The sequence below is a fragment of the Astatotilapia calliptera genome, chromosome 6 (genome assembly GCF_900246225.1).
Source record: "Astatotilapia calliptera chromosome 6, fAstCal1.2, whole genome shotgun sequence".
In the NCBI taxonomy this organism is placed as follows: domain Eukaryota; kingdom Metazoa; phylum Chordata; class Actinopteri; order Cichliformes; family Cichlidae; genus Astatotilapia; species Astatotilapia calliptera.
In genome coordinates this window covers 20,436,528-20,461,322 of record NC_039307.1, presented here as the reverse complement: position 1 = coordinate 20,461,322, position 24,795 = coordinate 20,436,528, and the positions used below count along the sequence as shown (strand labels likewise).

General features: G+C 42.1%; 1 protein-coding gene across 8 annotated transcripts in view; it reads right to left on the bottom strand.

Moving 5' to 3' along the window:
* Positions 1–24,795, bottom strand: part of LOC113024178 (amyloid-beta A4 precursor protein-binding family B member 2) — an 88,779-nt gene that overhangs the window by 6,889 nt on the left and 57,095 nt on the right. For 3 of the 8 annotated variants that reach the window (XM_026171004.1, XM_026171005.1, XM_026171003.1), the window contains 12 exons: positions 20,637–20,881; positions 19,515–19,646; positions 18,928–18,996; positions 18,054–18,104; positions 16,982–17,067; positions 16,620–16,680; positions 9,223–9,369; positions 8,589–8,716; positions 5,896–5,901; positions 4,882–4,996; positions 1,473–1,560; positions 52–135 (listed from right to left, as the gene is read on the bottom strand). In XM_026171004.1, the coding sequence (XP_026026789.1) occupies positions 52–135; positions 1,473–1,560; positions 4,882–4,996; positions 5,896–5,901; positions 8,589–8,716; positions 9,223–9,369; positions 16,620–16,680; positions 16,982–17,067; positions 18,054–18,104; positions 18,928–18,996; positions 19,515–19,646; positions 20,637–20,881 (1,212 nt within the window). Of the gene's footprint in view, positions 1–51; positions 136–1,472; positions 1,561–4,881; positions 4,997–5,895; positions 5,902–8,588; positions 8,717–9,222; positions 9,370–16,619; positions 16,681–16,981; positions 17,068–18,053; positions 18,105–18,927; positions 18,997–19,514; positions 19,647–20,636; positions 20,882–24,368; positions 24,561–24,795 lie in introns of those variants that run through there. The other 5 variants (XM_026171011.1, XM_026171006.1, XM_026171007.1 and 2 more) reach the window with 5 other exon arrangements.

The following is a 24,795-nucleotide window of genomic DNA, read 5'->3' as shown; positions in this document are numbered from 1 at the left end:
TCAGAATCAACATTAACATTTCATCACTCTGTGTGTATGTGTCACACCAACCTATCGGTCTGGCCACAGGCATCATCCCAAGATAGAGCACCTGAAACTTCTGAACCAGCTCCGTCTTTGGTGTGGGGAACTCTGCTGAGGAGAATTCAACACACATTTGAATTGGTGCTCATAAGAACACATAACATAAAGTACACTGAACTGCACCACAATTTTACAATAGAGGGTGTATTAAAATTAAAAAAATAAAATAAAAAATCATTTTAAAAGGCTATTTTTTAAATTTTAAATATACATTGCCTAAATTATACATTTTACATATGAATCTTCATCCAGATGTACGGCATGTGTCCATATGATGGTCGGACTTGCCTCATGCGAGCATGTTGTTATGCTACATACCAGCAACAATGTGAAACTCACGAATCGCCTCTTTCTCACAGTACATGTTTCGATCGTTACCGGTGAACGACTGTGGAATTAAAGAGTGCTCGCGCTTTAATATTTGAACTGGTATCTTTGAGTGTTTGCTGCCATCATAAATAAATAATCTCCAAATGTAGTGTTAAATATTTTAAACAAGACTTCTGTTGAAATATGTCACAGTAGACTAGAAACACATGTTTTCTTACATCGTAAAAGTTATTGTCAGTAACCACAGCGGTTCTATTTGAGAAGCTGACATGAGCAGACCAGTCAGAGTGTGTGTGTGTGTGTGTGTGTGTGTGTGTGTGTGTGTGTGTGTGTGTGTGTGTGTGTGTGTACACACAGTGATTAGTTCAGCACAGCTAACGTCGTCTCTCTTAGAAAGACTGACAGGTGACAGGAAATAACAGAGTGAGTTATGACAGGAAGCGGATGCTCGTCGTCACATCTCTCATTAAACTGACTGAAAAACAGAGGCACAGAGTCTATTTTTACCATCTGTCGGACATTTAAAAATTTTTTTTTAAACTTCCTCCTTTTTTGTAAATCTAAAGGTGAGATGATGAACTGCACTGCACCACAAACCTCTAAATCTGTCAAGTGGAAAGAACTGCTAGGCAACCTGTGGCGTTTTTGATCGTTACTATCACACTTGGTGCAGGTTTCTCTCTAGTGCACTGATTGAAAGTTGGTAGGCGTGAAGCATGAGGAGCAGTAGCAGCACTGGTCGAATGATGGAGAAGGAGGCAGCAAATTTTATGAAAAAGAAAACGCATTAAACCCCTGTCAAAATTCAAGGCTGCAATAATAAATCTCTCCTAAATCATCTTGTTATAAATTCTCATTAACTAAAAAGGACATTACGATAAAAAGCCAGCTATTTTCTGACACATTCAGTCTCCCAAATGGCCAGTTTGGACGCATCTTCAGTGCCACAGAAATGATAACTCCCCGTGCGTCTATTGACGCAAGACAGTTGTCACATTTACTCCCTCTTACACACACAGACAGACAAGGAGTTGCTTTGTGTAATGTATGAAGCCTACCTTGTAAAGGGAGATCGAGTCCTGCCTGCATCCTGTCATGGAGGGAGCCTCCTGCCATCGCTTTGGCATTCTTTCTCTCTGTCATTATCTGGAGGAGAGGCAGGGAGGGTTAGAGAGGGAAGCAAAAAGAAGATACAGAAGTATGAGGAAATGGCATGTAAAAGAAAAAAAAGCCAAAGTGATATGCCGTGACAGAGACACAGGGGAGGAGAGCGAAGAGACAAAGCCGAAAAACAACAGAACGTGTGAGAGTGCAGGAGGATGGGTGAGAGAGGGAGATGAAAGCATAAACACGAAAGCCTGGAAATGCTTCACCCTTGATACTGTCATGCTGTCTTCTCATTTCACCTGAAGAGCACAGAAGTGCACTCACACAGACACACACAAATTAAGCAGGTCACACTCCTCTCTCCAACACAGTGATAGCCTTTTCTCCCGAGCAACACACACGACGCTCACGAAGCAAGTAAACTGCTTCACCCATTGCTTTCACAAACCCCACTTAAAAACATCAAACGTATGTTGTCGTTTTTTTTTTTTTTTATGCTGGATTAACAGGGTTCTTACACATTTTTCAGGTACTTTTTAAGCACTTTCAAAGTCCATTTTTAAGCTTTTCCAGCACATTACCAAAAATAATAAAAAAATAAAATAAAATAATGCATGTTTCACTTTGCATCACCTCAGTAAGACCATGTAAAAATTAAAACAAATAATCTCAGGTCGACTTAAATGTCCTTTGTTCCCCTTTTGTAAAAACAGAAAAATGCACCACACAAAAATACTGAATAAGGAAATGGTTGCCTTATATGCGTATAGTGCAGAAACTCAAAAAAGACATCAAGTTGTTAGAGATATTCATCTCCACTTGAAAAAAAAACAACCTCACAAAACAAGAAAACTGCACCAAACGTCACAATAATACACAGCAATTGTAATTGCAGAGAAATACTGCATTTATTTTGGTCATTTCATTTTCAAGCAAGAAGCTCACCCTTTTTGAACGGAAAGACAAAACAAGTGAACTGGAAGGGGAAAAGGAGAAAAGGAAAAACGATGCTGACAGATGCAGAAAAGGATCGATCAAATGGCGAGAAACAACTCAGAGCTCATTAAGGGAATGTTGTTGGAATTCAATAACTTTAAGCGTAAAAACACTGAAATGCAGGCACAAAAGCAACAAGACAAAATACATGAAGACCTGCAGCTCCAAGAAATCCAGAGTAGAAATACGCAGTTAGAAGACAAGCACAAAGAAGTACAACAGAGAAATGCAGACATGCACAAGGACAAGCTGATACACGAGGCAGCATCCAAACAACTCAAAGACAAGCTTGAAGAAAAACAAGCAACATTAGAACAGGTGGAACAAAGATGCAACAAACTTGAGAAGCAAAGCACCGAAACAATCGATGAGTTGAGAACCCTCATCCTGGAGAAAAAAAGCGCTCGTGGAAAAGTGCATGGAAAAGAAGAAAAAAAATGCTTCGGCTTGTTCCGGAGGAAGGACGCTACTGCTTCCCCACCTGATGCAGCCTCGTCTTGCTCCACCTCTGTTCACCCCCCCAACCAGTCCCGGCAGTTGACTGCCCCCTCCTGAGCCTGGTGCTGCCGGAGGTTTCTGCCCGTTTAAAGGCAGTTTTTCCTCCCCACTGTCACCTAGTGCGTGCTCAGAGGGGATTGTTGGGGTTTTCTCTCCTCTACCTTGTTTCCTGATTTACTTGTTAACTTTTCGTTCTTACCTCGTTTTAGCTTGTTTCTTTATTTACTTGTTTAACTTTTTCTTTATTGACTTGCTTGTTTAACTTTTTTTAAACTTGTGTAACAAAATAATAAACCAATTGCATTAATCCTTCGAGTATTTTTCATCTAATCTTGACAGAATTTTTCCAAAACATTTTCAAACATTCAGATCTGTCTTTTATTTTCTTCTAAATGGTGAACTAAAAACTCTGGAACAAGGTTTGAAACACTGAAACTGTTTCAGCTGAAACCGGCAAAGTCATGCGTGTGTGTGTGAGACTCACAGAGGACACTGTGTCACTAGTTAGGTCATCATGTTTGGGCTCAATCACTCCAAAATTATTTAGGCCAAATCTTTAAAACGGTGTCATTGCATACACATTTGCAATTCATTCAATCGCACAAATGCAGAAATTATTATTTGCAGTATCTCATCTGATTTATTGTGAGAATGTCATGCCCAAAAATGGGGACAAAAGCGTTTAATCGTTTATAAGAAGAGGTCAGAAATATAAGTGCTGACATCAGTAGTGTCCACAGGAACCTCTCAATCTCAGCTAAAAGCTCATGTAAACCATTTCTGCAACCACCAAACAAAGCAAAGACACCAAACAGTTAAAAGAGCAGTTACCTCACCATGAAAGGTAAGGTAAGATCCATCTTTTGATTTATGATTTTCTGGAATTAAATGTGAACTGAAATTTTTTTTTAAAGGTGTTATATGCTATAAAATACTTTTAAATAAATTAGGTGAGGAAAATTAAAGATCCAATTTTTCTATGTTTGAGTCACAGTAACTTAGAGTTACTACAGTTTCAAGCACCCCATCTGACATTCAAGCACTTTTCAAACCTTGAAAGGACAATATTACAATTCAAGCGTATTCAAGGATTTCAAGCACCCGTACGAACCCTGGATTAAAGACTTCAATCAAAATAAATCTTTATTAGCAACCAATTCTTCTTTTCTTATCAGTTTTCTATAAAACAGACCGACTAGGGGGAAAATAAAATATTGTTGTTAGATGTTGTTAGATCGGGTGTGATGAATATGGAGGGGGAGGAATGGCTCCTCTACATTTTCAGCTAAAAACACTTCAGAGGCGAGCATTAGTTAAACCTTCTGAAAAATAAAATATTTTCATCTCGACTGCATATAAATGAAGAAATCATTCGAAGGTCTTTTCAGACGCTGAATATAAAGTTCGCCTTTTAATGAGGACAGTCCATTAACTAAACGTTCAAAGCAGACAACAAACACGCAGTCTGAATACTGCCCTTTCAGCCCTGTTTGAATTCACCTGTATTCATCAAACACAGCAGAGAAAGCTTGCTGGTAACTGTGTTTGGGAGTGTGCTTTGACTGTGTGATGGATGTTAAATAAGATAAAGCACTGCAGCATTTCTTCAGCACCATGACTACAGATAAATTTTTTTGCTTTATGGGTTTTAAGATGAGCTTGCGTGCTGAATAATTTTGTGCTTTTAAAAACATAATAAAAAAAATTAAAATCCATCAACACTACATTTTCTTCTCTGTGAGCCTTTATGTTGAGTGGGAGGGAAAACATTTGTCCAACTACTTGGCTAGCTTCATCACATCCGTCTGCCAAAATCCCAAAGTTAGCCTCCTGTGTCTGGAACCTCCTCCGGCCTGAACAACTCACCCGGGAGCAGATCTCGTGCAGGCTGGTGGCGATGGCTTTGGCTGGTGTGTCACAGCGGAACACATGACATTTCAGGATCCTGGTGTTTTTATCCCTCGCCACATATGCAAAGTCCCTGAGAAGAGGAAAACACAGAGTTGCTTTACAAAAAAAACAAACACACAGTCACAAATGGAGATGAGGTTTGCTGGACGAGTTTGGTGCTACTTGGAGAAATTTTAAAACAAAAATGTGTGTGTCTACTTTTGAGACTGACAGGTCTTTGAGACAGATGAGAGATGAAGTGACCTTTTGTAGCGGGATGAATATAGGACGGACACATGCACACACACGCAGAGACGACAATGGACCCCAAAGATCAATAGAGCAGCGTGATGCAAGAGGGAGTTGAATAGAGTAACAGCAGGAAAGAACTTTCCCCTGGGCCCACTGGAGCCGAAAACAATTTAACTCAGCTGAACAGAAGGAACGGAGAATAAAAAGGAGGAGGGAAAGAGATGGGATGGAGAGAGGGATGAAGACACAGGATACTTTAAAAAGAAATGTAGCTGCAGCAAATTAAACCAGAGCATCACACACACACAGACACACACAAAGACATAAGCCAATGTAAATAACTCCCTTCAGGCTGTGTTTCAATATGAGATGTAATAGTCAAACAAGGCCTGAGGGCTAACAGGATTCCTGGACGCAGATTCTCAGGGACGTTCTCCACGAGACATTCCTATTTACGTACGTGTGTGTGTGTGTGTGTGTGTGTGTGTGTGTGTGTGTGTGTGTGTGTGTGTGTAACAAAGTTAAAAAAAAAAAAATACTTGTAGACAGACAAGGACAGGGGATGTGACCTTCATTTCCTCCATGTCTGAATGCATGCACGCAGTGGTACAGAGTACATCAAGAGCCACTTTCAAGATGAAAGAAAATGAGACGGAGAGAGGAAATTAAACAATAAAATGATGTAGAGGTACTCTACAGGAGGAGCATTGCAGACTGAAAAGGAAGGAATGCGTTTACCTCTCTCTGTATCCAAGGAAGCAAAGAAGGAAAGGAAGACAGGTTAGTGGGAGGGGAAAAAAAGGGGGAGAGAAAAAAAATCCATCGCACCAGTGAGCGTTATTGCCGGGTGACAAAAGGTTGCAAAGAGATGCACTTTCACATAGAAAATTAACCTTGAGTGACATATTCACTTCTCCTGCCGTCTCCTTCTCTAACAGAGTTTTAGTGGCGGTACGGTAAAATGCACGTATATATGCACACAGATCTCAGCAGCACTGCAGGTGATCTTAAATGCAGAGTTACTCTGAGCTAAAATTATATATGGAATATAAAGGAAAAGAGAGAAAATGGATGAAGAGAGGGACTCGGGGTGACGGAGAAGTCAGGTTGTGAACAGTTAGCCTGCTGAAGGCTTGCATATCCTTAAAAGACATAACGAAAGAAGCTTTTTTTAAGCCACATAAAAAAATTAATTAAAAAATTAAAAAAAAAAAAACAACCTAGAGCAAGAGAGTGGGTGACTCGAAAAAGGAAGGAGAGAAAATTGGAAGTGAATTGTAACAATGTACAAGATAAAGATAAAAGCCTAAAGACGAGAGCAGAATAAAAGACCCCGAGATGAGAAGAACATAAAAGTCAAAGGAGGATTGGAGAGAGAGGGGGCGGGAGAGAGAGTGGGAATGATATCTCATTTCTAATATAATCTTATCATCATGCCAACGCCCCTGAAAATGTCAAGGTTGCTGTGAGGATGTGTAATCGGTGGTGATAATGAGTTTCGCAGCACATGAAGAGAGGGCTCTGGGGGCTACGGTTCCAGTGCTGACACAACCACTTCACAGGGGTGTGTGACACAGAGAGAGGCAGAGAGAGGGGAAAATCCCAGCTCTGTGCAGGTTTCAATACAATCCACATGCTCACAGACCGTGACTCGTACAAACAAAAGAAAAACTGGGCTAAAAAACAACAACAACAAAAAACAACTTGCATAAACTTACACCAGCATGTAGTCGTTAATTTAAAATCTAAACTGGAGTTCATTTTTGCTGACACACTGAAAAAATTCTTATCTTGCATTTTTAATCAAACACGAATTACACTGTTTGGAGCTTCTCGCTGTTTTTTAAAAATCCATTTTAACACGAAATAAAAGCTTCTTGATTAAACTTCTGCACCTAAACAGACCCTTAACAAGACGAGCCTCACCTGTAATCACCTCCATTACATGTCAGAAGGGCTCTTTTGAAAGAGCGTGAGAGTAAACAAGTATTTTTCCTTAAAAAAAACAAAAAAAACAAACTGTAGTGATAAGCACCTCCAATTACACACATCTCACAAAAAAGAAAAAAGAAAAAAAACACCCTCCAAAAGGCCTCTCATCTGTGGTTTCTCCTCCTTTTCTTTGTACTTTAAACATAAGAGCAGGAGTGATGCTTCCAAAAGTGAGGATGAGGTGTTTAAATGTACTTACAGGGTCTGTCGTCCTATCCTGGCAGGTAATCCTGTGACCGGCAGGCGTATTTACAGACTCACACCATCAATTTCTGGTGATACCGAACTGCACTGCATGCGCGCTCTCCTCAACCTGTCTGCTCCACACCCTGTGAGCACTAACCATGCCTCCCCCTCTGGCAGCCTCATTCCCCTCTCCCTCTCTCCTGCCAGATCCCCCTCCCTCTGACCACCTCCTCTTCTCCTCCTCCCTTTGCTGCAGCCCACTGTTCAGACTATCCAGCCATATGTGACAGATCCCAATAAAGTATTTGGAGAGGGGGAAAAAATTGCTTGTGGTCCATGTGGTGGAGGGATTTTCAGCTTCATTATACGGAATAACATCGACACCTGCGCGATTACGACTGCGTGGTTGTGAATGAAAGAAGAGAGACGCACCCTCAAGGCAACAGGATTGTGAGGTTCTGCATATTCCAAAAAGCTTTTAGCCTCATCCCGTCTCCTGAGTACACTCGTCATCGCGCGCACGTGTGTGCCAGCTCTTATTATACAGTAAGCACCAACTGTTTCAGTCCCCAGTCACCCGGCTGTGCCTCATAACCTACATTCTGCAGTGTGCATGCTGCAGCAGTGCACAGCGTCCTCTGCTGGTTGCCCATGGCTTAATTTTAACCTTCATATGCCCAGAAAAAGGCTCCTTTTCTTTTAATATTTATCTCATTCTTACTTCGGGAAGCTCAAACCAAGAAGCTGCCGGGTACAGTGACAGCATGATGTCAGTGAAGCCCAGCCAAGCTGCGGTGAAAGTGAGGGACAGACAGTCAGGTGGGGATTTGTGGTGGAAGAGAATAAAGGCCACTCTCTGTGTCATCCTCGACTTTGTAGTGATGAATTAATCTGACATTAGCTCCCCTTCATCAATCACCAACTCCCCCTCTTCTCCACGTTAACTCTGCCACCTGTCTGCTTGCCCTCATTTGTTCCCATGACCTTTCACTGAGCGAGTGTTTTAAATTCGCCATCGACTTATAAGCCGAAGCGTTGAAACGCTAAACAACAAAAGGATGCTGACATCAATGAGTCAGGACCCAGATTACCGCTAAATATACAGAAATCTCTCTGAACATTTACAATCCAGGGAATTGATTTTGAGCACAGTGTGAGACGTGCTTTTATACACACTGTAAATTATTCACGGAGACGAGAAAAAGAAAGTCAAATTTAAGGGAAAAATAAAAACAAACAAAAAACCCACTAACCTGCCATTGTCCCGGCCAACGCCCCAAACTCGGATGCTCGCGATTGGCTGAGAATGAAGCACGCTGCGGTCCATGGGGTCGACTAGGTTCAACATATTATTCTCCAGCATGAGGTACATGTCCTTCCCCTGGGCACACAAACACACACAAATCCTTCAGAGCTCATCATAAAAATATGCAATCCTTATTTCCTGCAGCGAGAGTCACAGCAAAAATATAAAAAAAACGAAACAACAGTCCTTTAAATGCCAGCGGCTTTCAGTACAACTGTTGCATATATTTATTTATCCGTGTGTACATGTGTGTCCCTGTGAGCTCTCTAGCTTTGAAGGTCTCTAAATAAATTATAAAACCCTAGAAAGAGGGTGCTGGGAGATGAAAGGTTATTAAAAGAGGGATCGAGCCCTCTCTGTCCATTCTGTCGCTTCATATTAAATAAAAGCGCACCGCAGAGAATTGATAGCACTGCTCTACTTCCCCATATTTCAGGAGGCATTTATCCACGCTAACTGATGCTGCTCCTTTCTTTCTTTTACGCTTTTCTTCCGATTCATCTTCCTAAGCATTCCCCTCCTCTCCTTCTAATAGCTGCAAACACGATGCTCTTTATTTTAAACAGGAGAGTCTTCATCACCTCTCCCCAGATGCCAACGGTGTCCCGGATGTCGTTCTTGCAGTAGGACAGCTGTCGGATGCAGTTGTTAACAGCGACGCTGCTCTTTCCAGGAGCCAAGTCCTCCTCGGCCATCTCCACCCAACCCAGAGAGCGCACGGCGAAACACTGAAAGAAATGCACACAACAGATGATCACACCATCATACACAACAAATACAAAGAAAACAAGGAAGTGGAAGAGCATCCAAGATTTGAAGGACTAAAAAGTTGAAATTTCTTTTAGGAATCACGGATCCCTTGGCAGCTCCGAACCGTGACGCTCACACGTGTTGGGTATATTCTCCTTCCAGCAATGTCATTCCTTATTAATGCCGTTTTGTCACTATGGGGCATAAGGTTTACAAAGTTTTAGAGCTACCAGCAGCTGGTTTGCTGTTACTTTTTTTTTCTTACCTCCTCTCAAGACTAGTGCTGAATGTCCTGTATTTGTACAGGACACAGTTTGTTCTACATCTTGCATCACTTTAATATATTTTCTAAGCTCCTCTAAGCTTGCTGTAATGGACAATGAATGGTTCAGGTGTATGGATCATTCTCAAGAGCAGGCTCTGTTGGTAAATACGCTGCGCTTGCCTTTAGCAGTTGTGGCTTGTGTGGAAGAGTGAGCCATGCAGGGTTAGTCTCAGGGTCAGTCTTCTGCCTGTCCACATGTTGATGCAATCTGCTGCTACTCTGTCTTACCAGTTGATTTTGAATCAGAGAAAAGAGGGAAAAAAGCACTCTGAAGAACAACTGAGACTAAAAGCTATTAAGTGAAGAGCATTAATTTAATAGCAAAAAAGTAAAGTAACTTTTTTGTACACAGACAGCAAGTTTAAAGGTCATATGTCCCTGTTACCTTTAACGGTAGCGTCACTTTGTTTAAAACGACACATGAGATTGGAAACTTGTAACCTCTTAAAGATGAAACCAAACAAACAAACAACAGAAAAGATGAAGAAAACAGAAGAAAGTTAAAGACAAAGAGAGGAGTGAGACCAGTCCCTCTGCTCTCATAAAGTATTCATTTGATTTCTGCAGTCCGTTCAGAAAGCACTCTGCACTCTATATAGGTCAGGGAGGGAGACGGAGACCGTCACAGTTAAACTGACTCGTGGCAAGTTTGTTCTAATGCAGTCATGTTTCCACTCATGCTAGGCTGAAACTGCTTTAGAGTGAGATCTAATACGTAATTAACTTCTTCTTTTGTAGGCAGAAAAATGATCACTCCAATCTTAAAAGAGCAATGGCTGATTTGCTTCTCTGTAACATGTGAGTGTGCGAGCGTGTTGCCATATCAAAAGCCTGAGCTGCAGGCATGTGTTTGTGTCTGGTCTTCATCACAGTGTCACTGCTGCCTAAGGACTGAAGGCTGGGACACCAACCAACCCACTGAGTTTTAACTCTGATGAGCCAAACACATCTCGAACCTTTTTCAGAACTTTAACAATTAATAATAATATTACTACTACTATTAATAATAATAGTAATAATACCACCACCATCAGGGGAATCCGAAGCAACAGTGGGTACAAAAAAAGACCAAATGAGGAAAAAAGTTGGGAACTAAAACAAAATTGAAATCCTCCTACATCTTAGTCTGCTGACGGTTCTCATCTATGACCGGTTTCATGATGTCACCAAGATGCCTAGCAAAGCTAAAATGACCCATTTGTTGTATTTATGCACATGTAACACTTTGTAAAAGTATCGTATCATTTTCATTTCACTACTGTAAAATCGAATTTAGCAAATCTTTTGATATATCCAATTTATATTGATATTTGTAGGTTCAATATTACATTACAACACATCACTTCACACATGACCTTAAGAAGGGACTATATCAAAAGTTCAATGATAAATAACTCCATAAATGTACATAAGGCAATGTATCTTGGGCATGTATCAGTGTGTTTAATTCATGGCAAATTATTAAACAACCAATCACCTGCAAGAAAAGTGCTCATAAAATTAAATGAAATTTTCTTCTCTCAATCTATCAAAATAAGGGATGATATGTAAAAACTGTCATATGTCTTATAAATACCTCACGAAACTGGGTGGGAAATGAAAAAAAACAAAAAAAAAAAAAAAAAACTTATACAGTATATATATATGATAGTGTGCAAATACCAACATGCATAGGTACATGCATAAATGTAATGAATGTGTACAAGTTTTTGTGCTTTGTTGTCCGTACATTTTGTGGTTGTTGTGGATTGTGTTCATTTATTTTAGTCTCACTGGAATTTGCTGCAGCTTATGACAGAATGCAGTGGGTGTGAGTAACACTGCAATTTAAAATTTAACTTATGGCCCAAGGTGACCTTTTGCAAATGAATGCCACCCTCCACAGTATGGAACGCCAGGACTGCCATAATGAATTAATTAAATACACCATTAAATAATTAATTAAATGTGGCAATAATTAATTAAAATTGGAATTAATTAATTAAATAAATAGTTATGACACATGTAATTAATTAATTATTGACACATTTAATTAATTATTTATGTATTTCACATTTTAATTAATTATTGACACATTTAATTAATTAATTATTGACACATTTAATTAATTATTTATGTATTTCACATTTTAATTAATTATTGACACATTTAATTAATTATTGACACATTTAATTAATTATTTAATGATATATTTATTTATTTCATTTTGGCAGTCCTGACGCCTGGCTCTCGTCATGAAATAATTTTATCTGTCAGCCTCACCCATCAAACTCAGGGGGCGGGGTTAACGCTGCCCATGCAGCTTCTCTAACATTTGATTGGTTGCCGTGCAAAGTAAGTCAAAACAGGTCGATCCTAGATAATCGATTGCTTGTGTAGACTTGGGGCAGCCAGTTATCCCAGAATGCAGATCAAATCACAGGCCGTTTTTCTGTCACCAGCTACACTTTTAACAGTGTTTTAGCCGCGAATGTCGCGCCGTATGTCTGGTCAGGTTGTCAACATAGAACATGTTTGCAAAAGTGCTCAGATGTTTTCAGAGATTTCACTAGCTCTGCTAACAGTTAGCATGCAGAGCGCACAGAGGGGGTACATTAACCGGTTTGTTTACATATTCCACTCTCCGTGTTCCACATGTTGCATTCGCAGATTCTCATTTTCACCGAACGATCGTCTCTTTCCGCCTGGTCTTGTGTCTCTGTGCTTCTGTAACATAAAGAACGAGCTGACATTTTTCTCACGAAACCAGCGATCAGCTCAGCAGACCCTCAGTTTACCTGCATGCATCCTCCTCCTCATCTGTCAGCTGTTTAACACCTGCTGTTAATTCAAGAAACACGCCTAGTTACCTGGTGATAGTCACAGTTTAACTGCACAAGATAAGTAAATATAGTATTTTCCCCGAGCGCAGAGCTGCTGGAGCTTGTTTCCTTACAGAGCACTTTATAGGCGAACAGCTTCATCAGCGGCTGATGTCCAATCACCGGCACACAGCTTTCAAACCTCAGCTGAGTTTTAGCTCTCAGTGGTTAAACGCTGGACTTCATTCACTCAGGTTCTGTCTGTCGGGTCACGTTTACTTCGCTGTTTTATTTACAACTGAGCAAATCGGTTTGGCTGAGGTTAAAGTTACGTTTCATAACTGCATAGTTTTACAGACGTTTAATGGTTCACTGGCACATGTGTTAGACTGAACTATCATCTAAATATCATCTGTTTTTTAATAGTTATTCAACTGTATTCTAAGCACCAGCTGTCTGTTAGAATGTGATTTTTTTCTCTCTCTGTTGGCAGAGGTATAAAAATGCGCAGGAAAATCTGACGTGCATGGCGAACTTCACCGACGATATTTAAGGAGGAATAAACACACATCAAACATAAATGAACCATTTGTCTGTCTCCATAATTGAGAGCATTTTCTCTTCTTATGTCAACACTCTCTCTCTCTCTCTCTCTTTTTTTTTTTTTTTTTTTTTTTTTTTGCTTTTTCGGTCATGTTATGTTTACCTGTCAAAGGCTTGTTACAAACTATGAAACACATTGTGCAGACTTCTGGATGTTAGAAGAAAACGAATACTGCTCATGAATGAGACTAAAGGCAGGAAGGTGTCCTTTAAAACTAAACATGTTAATAGGACCTCCCTGTTTATATCATAGTTTATGATATAGCACGTGTATTTCAGTAATAGCCTGCTGAGGCCACTATACGTGCTGGCCTCATATCAAATGTGAAGGCAGACTGAGTCTATGTTTGACGTTTGTTTATATCTAATCTTCCTTTTCAAACATTTAAACAGCAGCGAGTCTGCAGCTGAGGGAATACAAATTCAAATTGTCGGAACAGGTTTGCTCGTTTCTTGGATTCATTTGGTGATTTATTAAATGTATAACTGTGTGGTGGGGCGTGGTCTGCGGTGCCGTGCAGGGAGGGCGGACGCACCTGCACGGCATCCTTAATCACGCCCGCCTAGTTAAAAACACGGGGACTGAGGGGTTTGGGGGTGTTGTGGTGTGGTGAGATGTAAATAAAGATGACTCTGAACGTTGCTCCGTGGTCCCGCCGTGTCTTATTCACGCCACATTGGTGCCGAAACCCAGGAGGCAGCACGGCGGGTCCATATCGGAGCCAGGGAATGGAGGAGCTGGCCCAGAGGGTGGCCGAAATGGCGGCCGCCCAGCGGGAGCAGGCGGCGGAGGTGCGTCGCCAGCAGGAAGAGCTGCAGGACCAGTCCGAGCGGCACCTGGAAAGGATTGGGGAGCTGGCGGCGCTGCTCTGGGCCTGGGCGCCACCCCCACAGGTGTGTCCCGAGGACAGTGAAGCGGTGGAGGAGCCGCGTGAGGCACCTCAGCAGCCGGAGGTGGCAGACGAGGCGCGCGGGGATCTGCGCCTGCCGGAGGAGGGGGAACAGCCAGGTGAAGGGCTGCTCCTGCCGGGAGTGGTGGATGAGCCGCTCCAACCGGAGGCGGCAGACGAGGTGCGCGAGGGTCTGCGCCGGTTGGAGAAAGAGGAGCTGCACGAGGGGCTGCTCGAGCCGGGAGTGGCGGCGGAGGGAGCAGTAGTGACGGAGGAGTCGCGCTATGGGCTGCTCCAGCAGGGAGCGACAGCGGTGACGGAGGGGCCGCGCAAGGAGCTGGAGGTCCCAGTGCCAGGGGAGCTTGCTCGAGTGGAACTGGCGAGCGAGGCGGGCGCCACGCTTGAGATCGCCGTGCTCGCCAGACCGGCCTCACCACCACCAGAGGCCTGTACACGCCACACCTCTGCCCAGCCACCTGTGAGCTGGGGCTCACGCTTGTGCCGGCCGCGCCGGGTGCACCTGTCACGTGTCCGACTTCCGAACCAGCTTTGCCTGCGCCGCTGGATTCGCGGGCGGCCGCCTGAACTCGCACCTCCCCGTCGCTTGGCCGGGGCCTGGGGGTGCCAGCTGTCCGGGCTGACTCCCTCTCCCACTGGCGGTGGGGGAGTAGGTTCGGCCGGATGGCTCCCCGGCCTCAATCGGGCGATGGGGGTATGTGGTGGGGCGTGGTCTGCGGTGCCGTGCAGGGAGGGCGGACGCACCTGCACGGCATCCTTAATCACGCCCGCCTAGTTAAAAACACGGGGACTGAGGGGTTTGGGGGTGTTGTGGTGTGGTGAGATGTAAATAAAGATGACTCTGAACGTTGCTTCGTGGTCCCGCCGTGTCTTATTCACGCCACAAACTGTTATTCTAATCTGCTGCTGAGTCTCTTACACTTTTCTTTATGCTGTATATTTTCACGTCTCTGGAATAGTTGGCAGTTAGTCAGCTGGGAAACTTTGTGTTAACTCATGGAGCTGAGGATATCGTGGATATGCTGACCTCGCTGCGTGGTGTACAGAGCGAGGTCAGCATGATTAATATTCACAATAAAAATATTAGCCGAACATCATGAAGTCTGTATGTGTTTCATAGTGTCGAACAACCTTCGTACAGTTAAAGCCAGCAGTTACTACATGACGGAAACACCAACGTTATCTCTTTTATGTGTTTATACACAGGTCATGCTGATTACTGAACAAAAACCCAAAGATCAGATGTTAAACAGATTTATTTGCTCTCTCTCCTCCTTAAACATGTTTTTAATGTTAGTTATAATTCAGAATTGGCGACTGAAACACGTAGGACACATAAGAACATCAGGAAATAAAACACCGATAAATATAACCTCAGTAAAAGAAGTCAGCGGGGGTTACTACAGCTGTGTACCGGGGCCTGCGCTTTGTCGGTGGGATTGCTTGCGAGGCGAGCGGGTCTATCCCACGCTTTGCCGTGAGACTGGGACGACATCTCCGAAATCATCGAAACACTTTTGCAAAGAGGCTGTATCTTGACAAACCGACCAGACACATGAAGATTAAACCACTACATTCTCGGCTAAAAAAATATTAAAACGGTATTTGGTAACACACAAACAGGGTTTTTCAAAGCTCAGTTCTGTTAGCTTCCACATGCCGGTTGTGTGCTAGAAACAATGGCCACCAGGCCAAAGCAATGGTTTTGACTCGATCAGCGTTAACCCCGCCCCCTGAGTTTGATGGGTGAGGCTGACAGATAAAATTATTTCATGATGAGAGCCAGGCGTCAGGACTGCCAAAATGAAATAAATAAATATATCATTAAATAATTAATTAAATGTGTCAATAATTAATTAAATGTGTCAATAATTAATTAAAATGTGAAATACATAAATAATTAATTAAATATGTCAATAATTAATTAATTAAATGTGTCAATAATTAATTAAAACGTGAAATACATAAATAATTAATTAAATGTGTCAATAATTAATTAATTACATATATCATAACTATTTATTTAATTAATTAATTCCAATTTTAATTAATTATTGCCACATTTAATTAATTATTTAATGGTGTATTTAATTAATTCATTATGGCAGTCCTGGCGTTCCATACCACAGTAGTAAGTTTTACTGAGCCTGAGACTCCTTAAAGGCTTAAATGTCTCATTTGAATTTCTGGTTTGGATGCTTAAAGAGGGTCCACCACTGCACACTTGTATTTTCCTCTTCCACCACTGGGGGGCAAGCTTTCTCTTCTTTCAACAACAGCAGCAGATCATGAGTGCTGGAAAGCCGAGTGTAACTTTAACCATTTAAAGGAACTTTAGACACTGAAAAAATTGAAGTACTTTTATAAAAAAGTAGCATGTTTGGCACTTAAATTCTAAAATGATCTTTTAACCTACTTCATACCATTTTTTTTTTTTTTTTTTTTTTTTTTAAATATAGAGGCAACAGCTACATAACAACCTCACCTGATTCAGCCTGTCCTGTGTCTAAGACCACACATTATAAAGACATTCGAAGGCCAGTGCGTAATGCTGACCTTCATGTATATAAAGTTTAGAAAAAGGGTTTTACCTTTGCCTCGGGGTCACTGTTAATACTGCTGGATTCTTCTTCTTCTGCTGCTGGACGGCTCCTGAAAATAGTTTAAACATAAGAGAACTATTAGCTGCTTTGTTAGCAAGGTTTCTGTCTGATGTGTGAATTTACAGAAGCTACAAGCAGGCGATACACTAGCAGAACATGGACCCTTTTCCTGAAGAGAGGATCTAACTGGCTGCTTTGGCTGAACCTGTTACACTTTAATTAAATACAATCTCCAAGAAACAAAGAAGAGATTAAAATACAGGACAATCTGTTTAATAACTGCAGCTCTGGAGGCTTTCAGAGATTCATGCACAGAAGCTGGATGGATTTGTGTGTCTTCTGTATTTTACCTTAGCTTGAGTGACGCGTAGCGAAGCGTAGCACCCTCAAACTCTTTCAGACTGGGGTCCGGGTTCACTGTGGCTGCCTGCAGGTCCTGATGCACATATGTGAAAATCATAGCAAAATAAGCCTCTGTATCCAGCAGGGGTTCCACCCTAGAGCATCTTTTACACATGCAACCTGGAATACTGTATGAGAATATAAACCGATTGTGTCTTCTGTCACTGAAACACTCTCCTGAATTAAAAAAACAAAACAAAACTGAATGATCCAACAGGAGTAAGTGCAGCCAGATAAGATCCTGATGAAGACATCCAGATTTAACAACAAGAAGATGAGCTGGCATTATCCTTTTAATGTTAATATGGATGTTCCTTATGGATTCCTACTGTTTTTAAAAAAAAAAAAAATTACTCTATCTTCTCGTGTGGTTGTATTTCTTCCTCAGTCCTCCTAAAAAAAAGATCATTTTCACAGGCTTGCTGGTCATTTTGCTCCAGCGAGATATGTGGCAATGTCCAAAAATATTACCGCTATAAACTGAAACACCTATGTGTACCCGTCATAAAATTCATGGGGCACAAGCTCCTGTGGTAGAGGCGCTACAAGACACGAAATAGATGTAAATTCTGACCCTTCAGCGTGAATGCCAGCATGCATCCAAGTGTGGAGCGAATGCTGCTGCCGGATGGATAAATGGCATTGGTGTGTTATGTGTAATGGGGCATGCTGCATTCAGAAAGAAAAAGGTTTATGTGGTATGTACACACACTGGTGTGTGTGACTACGCAGTCAGATCTGTGCCACCAGAACAGAAAGATGAAAATATATTACTGGCGTATGTAAAGAAAGAAACAACCTAATGTGTCGCTGGAGTGGAGTAAACAGACATGTTCTTACACATCAGGCATGATCAGAGGCTGCGGTTTGTGCAGATATTTTTATGTTAAAGCATCAGCCACGCATGCTTTTTGCCCAGGCAGTGAACTTTAGCACAGGATGTATAAATGCACACACTCAAAAAGCTGGTGAGGTTAGACCAAGAACAAGACTCACTGACACCGAGTGCATTATACTTGCCTTCCACATTTCACTATCAATTTTTCCGCCAAATTCACTCCAGACCTGTTTCTATATTTGGCGTTAAGACACAAACACACACACACACACACAGTGGCGGGTCAAGGATTGAGAGTCAAAGGTTGGGTGGAGAGGGGGGCAAGGGGATAAAGACAGAACAATGTTGTTAGCTAACCAGCTTACTCTACACTCAGACGGTGTTGCAATAACGAGCAAAGCAGCAAAACGTTTCCTAAATAAAAGTAAAAGGGCCAAGAAGAGTCCAACGGGACTTTCCGGGTTTTCCCCGATTTGTTTTGCTCCCATTGAACATTCACCTCGCTACTGAGAATCTGTCGATTCTTGATTAGTAGAATGTAAGCGACACAAACATACAGGACCCATCAGCAAGTGTTTAGACCGTGACACCATTTCTGTTGTTTTCAAGCTTTACTACAGCACAAAGATACAGTAATTACACTGAAAGTGTGCAAAGAGATGACAAAAAGTAGAAAAAGACATCAATATAACTAGAAAATCATTATAAAAGTCACACTACTAAAAGCTATAATACTAGATGTTATAGTGACTGCAGCTGATGTCCAATGACCATTACACTTGTTCCCAGTCTTTGCCCCTTGAAAGCTTACTAGGAGCTCTCTTCTGAACTGAGGGGTGAGTCTCTGGTTGTCAAATGTTGTCTTTATGGGGGAAAGCATGCTGAAGTACAAGGTTAAATCAGTGTCAGAGTCCAAACACTTATTGACTGCTCTATATATGATACAAGGAGTCAAATACAGTAATATACACGTACGGGTGCAGAGGAATTATTTACAGAACTAAGAAAAAAGTGAAAAAAGATGCTACAAGTCTCAGGGCAGATTGGGACTCCTACCTTTTCCTCATCTTCGTGACGCTGAGAGCGACACTCTTGATCCACACCCTGCAGAGACGTGGAGCGCGGCTAAAGAGACATCAGAGAGAGAAATGATGAGACTCTGTTTAGTGACATCCTGCTGCACCATGTTGGTCCGTCTGCCATTTTAGCTTTTGTGCAGCTGGGTGATACTCGAGCAGTCTGGAGGTCGATCGCATCAGATGGATGTGCCAGAATCAGATTGAGGCACATCCATCTGTCAACATCAGTCCATTCTCACTGGATCGATATTTTATCTACATGGGGCCGCTCTCTATCCATCTCCTTTCCTCTCTACATTTCCACCTATCATTCTACATGATTGACTGATTGATCGGCTCAGTGTTCTTGTATTCTGCTACCAGACTGGAGTGTTAACAGTGCTCTCCCTCTCACTCCCTTTGCCCAGCTGCCTACATTTAAATAAAACTATATTGAAACCCAGACAAATGCACTGCGCCGTTTAAAACTGGCACATGGAAGCGTGAAAATAACTCTTGCAAACCGCGATGAACATCACAGACTCCTGTGAAGTACAATGTAACACAAAAACAACGGTGGCTTACAAAGTAACAGCTGTTCACAAATCCACATGTGGGGAGTGTGGGCTCGTGAGTGGACAGAGGCTCCACTGAGCTGTCAGAGGTGGTGCTGCCCGAGCGAGTCGACCCCCTGAAGAAGATCTCGGCCTGGCATGACTGTAAGCGCATGGAAACACAGAGGTATTAAAAAAATAAAGACACACTGTTTAATCCATATTTATTGGAGTCAACAATGATTAATGGATTCAAGAAATCCATTTTTTCCCATCTTGTTTAGGGAAATGCTCGTCATTTGCACTTGACAGAATTACTGTCGGCAGCACCGACTGGTCCTCATGTCAGTTGCATAAATACAAATTGTAAAAATACCTGTTCATGAAAACTCACAGCAGCATTAAGTACAAGTCATGTACATATTATTCTGAGAACAGCAGCACAGAGTGCTTAATTCACTTCCAACACAGGTGTTATTACAGTTTTCCTCATAATTATTCTGTGCTGTGTGCGCTTTTGTTGATTTATGCTAATCCAAAGCTCAAAATAAACATTTTCATTTTAACCGCTGTGACATTTCCAGTTTTATTAATGCTTAGCTGTTATTAAGAGTTGAGGAGTTTCATTATCAACTAAATTGCATTGTAGCCAGTAATAGATACACTACCTTCACTGCATTAAAGTTTGACTTTATTACTTTGTTTTTAAATCAAATTGTTTGACTGCATTACTTTCCCTTCATCTCTTCATGTATGCTGTGAGCTGATTGCCTTCGTCAGAATCTATTCTCAACTACAAAAAGAAAGGTGTGCTGTGGTATCTGGCACCAAGATGTTAGCAACACATCCTTTAAGTCCTGTAAGTTGTGTGAGGTGGGGCATCTGTGGATCGGACTCATTTCTCAAGCAAATCCTACAGATGCTAAATTAGATTGAAATCTGGGGAATTTGAAGGCGGGGTCAACACTTTAGACTCGTTGTTGTGCTTCTCAAACCATTCCTGAATCATTTTTGCTGAAAGAGGCCATAGCCATCAGGAAAGACCGTTTCCATGAGAGTGTGCACATGGTCTGCAGTAACGATTAGGTAGGTGGTACGTGTCAAATTAACATCCACAGTGGTCATAATGTGAAGTCTGATGCATGTCCCTCACCTCGTGGTCTGGAGTGGGTGAGGGGCTGAGTGAGCCCAGGGAAGGTTTACGTGGTGTTGAGGCTGAGTGATCACCCAGGGCCGTGGACTCCATCTGTCCAGGGGGTTGTGGATGAGTGGCGGGCCGTTCCCACTGAGTGGTGCCTGTAGGAATGTGCCAGTAGTAGATACCAGCCATGTCTGTAATCTTTTTCCATCCTGGAGGCAGGTCGGGGTCTGTCTGGAATGACTGCTCGCTCCAAATATCTGGTGGAAGAAAATTGTGAATGGATGGATGGAGGGTGTAGGGCCATCATTCTCCTGCTCCGTTTCCCCCAAAACTTCCCGTCTCTGTGGCTGTTTTTGCACCATACAGTTAATTCAAAGTGAACCCACATTGAGCTACGTCAACAGCTGAGCTGGATTACCGGCATCTGCTGCACCTGTCCCTTTTAACCAACCATATCTCCATGTGCACAAGAACGCCTGTAAAGCACTTCTGTAGCATTTGTTAAACAAAGCGCTACACACTTTTTAAATGAAAGATATCACACGGGCAAAAAAAAAAAAAAGAAAAAAATATCAAACACATATCAGGATTTCTCTTACATCTAAAGCAGCTGAGACACTTTCTCAATGAGCGACCCACTCAGTACTTAAAACATATTACAGTTTATTCAGCGTGACACAAATGAGGAATTGTTCTTCACTGGCCCTGGTAATTGTGTTAGCTTCTTCACTGAACCCTGTTTTAGAGAAATGTGCCGCTTGATTTCCATGGGTGTGTGATCCGTTGTTCTTCAATTTAACCTTAAACTCCTTGTAGTACCAAATTATCCTACCTATGGTATCTTGGAGCTTCTAACAGCAGAATGGGAGGCAGAGCCTTCCGTTATCAGGCTTGTGGACCATCTACCAGTCTAAATTCAGAGACATCCTCTTTTCAACTCAAAACTTTCAGGTGACCCCGATCTCTCAGTTATGCTGTTATAGGCTCCCAAAGCAATAGGACTTCCTGCGAGCATTTCCTCTCCACCCACCATTAAATTGTGTGACGTTTTCCCCTTCACATTTTTATACATTGGAAAGCTATAGGTTAAATATGATCAAAGCAACATAGTAGTTAAACTTCATACACAAAGCTGTTCATTGTTCGATATACAGCCTAATGAAGTGGAAAGAAGAGGGGCAATACTCAGTAACAGTAAAGTGCATAGAATTAAATACTCATGAAACCCTGTGGAGAAGGCAGGATTAGGACCCAGACGCAGGACTCATGAGACAAGAAATGACCTCAAAACAGCTTTAATGGTTGAGTCTTCCTTAAATACCCAAAAAAAAACCAAAACCCCTAAACAGGAGCCAAGAATACAAATCCAGGACTATAAGGAAGTACACACACACAAAAAAAAAAAGAGAGCACACAGTATAGGGGACGACAATAAATACACACATGGTAATGAGAGAAAAGGAAACAGGTGGGAAATACAGCAGCAACAAATCAAGAATAACGAGACAGGGGAAGTAAAACTAGAGACAAGAGACAAAAGACTACCAAAGTAAGACAAGGACTAACAGATGGCAGACTCACACATGTGAAAATGACATAGAAATACCAGAAATATGGACAGAAGACTGAAGAAACAGAATGAGAACAGAAACAGGGATTAACAAACTAGTGAAGGAACTAAAGACACAGATAACAAGAATTTCATGAGAACCTAAAAAAAGCAGAATTACCATCATAAACAGAAGGCTACAGAGCTTGACGGCTACAGAGCTTAAGGACTTGAACTGGAACAAAGAAGTAACACGAAAGGGAACTCGTATCAGCAATAAGGGAAAAAAAGAACCATAAACCTTTAGAAATACCAGAAAGCCAGATTATCAACAATACAGAACAAAGAACTCTAATACACAGAAAACCTTAACATCAAAATCCCAGGTCCCAGACATAAGATAACACAGACTCCATATTGACTGATCATGGTTATGCGTGCACCATCACCACAAATGTCTCTTTGTCTAATTTCAACCAGAAATAAACTTTTCTGAGTGCTGTACGGGCTTAGTAAAGTTAATTTGTTTTTTAAATGAGCTTATAAATAAAGTGCTGTACTAATAAAATGAATAAATCAGAGCAAGAAAATACAGAAAAAAGTAAGACAAGGAAAAAAAAAAGTAAAAAAAAGTGTCAAAAGCTCAAAGGATGTGTTTTACAGGGGGCTTTAAACATGTCAAGTGTTGGTGAGGTCCTAATGGTGAAGAGGCGACTGTTCCAAAGTTGAGATGCAACTACAGCAAACGTCTCATCTGTGCTTTAGTCTGCTTCTCAGAATGTATGCATGTGCAGATTTATGTGAAAATTAAACTTTCCTCCACCAACAGAACACAACATCAGCAAACAGAGCAGATGTCTGTTAGCATAATTTATTGGGCAGTGATATATTTAGAGGAGCTACAGCTGTTACCTTGAAAACACATGTGCGCACACAAACACACACTCTGTGGAGATGGAGTACTTAAATTAATTTTTCTTCACTCTTGGACTAAAAGTCATCTCATGTGAAGGTTGCAGTTTCCTGGCAGCATGCACATGCACGTGCACACGCACGCACGCACGCACGCACACACACACACACACACACACACACACACACACACACACACACACAGTGAAGTATTGATGGGATCTTTGTGTTCCTGTGTGGAGATGATGTCGTGGCAGACGTAGTAAAGACGATCCCAAACTCTGTTGGGGGTGTAGCAACTCATAAAAGTGATATAAGCTCCAAGGGGCCGGTCAGCTGGTGCTGCATGTATTTATGTACGTTTGTGTGATTGCAAGGCGTTCTTGAACTGCTGACCATGCTGATGAAACGCAGCGAGTGGGCCCGTTGCCACGACAGCAGGCCATATGTCATTGTGACAACGGGGTCGGGCCAGACTGTGATGGCACTCAGACACACATGCGTGCACACACAAGTTATTAAGACTCTCAAAGAGCATAAATCATAGAAAATATAGAAAAACGCACTCGCTGGGAGATAAGGACATCCTTTAGGGTGGTGCACTGACTGCTGGGAGTTGGAGTCTTTTGAGAATGAAAAATAGGTCAGAGCAAATAAAACTACAAGAGAGAGAATCTGAGCGTCTCCATCTGCTTTGAGCGAGAGGAAAGATGGTGACTTAGAATGGGTGCCAGCATGAGATGACTACTGGATGTGGATTAATGCATCTGCATAAACAAAATTAGAGAGAAACACTGAAAGAGAAAAGAGAGGAGATCTCTGGCTGGAAAGGTCTGAGGGCTACACAATGACTCAAAGTTATCAGTGTCACTCTCGGCAACGGATGTGGCAAGTAAGGAAACGGCATTAGGAGACTTGGTGTGCTTGCACAGATACTGTTAAAGTGCACCTACGCAGCTGGTGGAAATGGGGACCTACGTAGCAGTTAGCCTGTGATAGCCTCGGTTAGCATGCAGCTGCATGCCAGAGTACAGTTGAGCAGGGGGAGGGGGAGAGCTGCAAGCTTCTGGAGCAAAACACATACAGACACCACACCACACATGCACACCAGCATTGACATATTAACACAGCATGAACCAACCAGACTGTTTCTGCAGATGATGTCATTACAGAAATAAACTTCATCCCCATGTAGGAAGACACAGACACATGCATGCTCAGACAGAATTGAAACTCAAAGACAACAGTCCAGCTTCCGGCCAACTCTGTAAAAATGCACCTACCCTCGTAATTGACAATCACAATGGCCAGCATGTAGTCTTTTCCCAGCATCATAGTTAGCTAGCTGCCTCTCATACAGCAAAACCCAATGCTGTAACCAAAGAGAGAAGCCCAGACAGAGATGGAAAGAGAGAGAAGGAAGCAGAGATCAGAGTGAGGGGGACACCGCAGCAGAGGGGGTGAGGAGACCAAGAAGGGAGGGAGAGAGAGAGGAAGGGAAAGAGAGAGAAAGAGAAAGAGAGAGAGAGGAGGGGGGACAAATCAAGGCAGAGAGGTAGAGAAAACATGATGTGACGAGAGAGGCAGTAGGAAAAAAAAATGGGGAGAAAGAGTGAATGAGAGGAGGAGCAAAAAAAAAAAAAAAGGATGGAGAGCCTGCGACTGAGGAAAACAGGAGTGAAAGACAAACATTTATACGGGGGGGGGGCT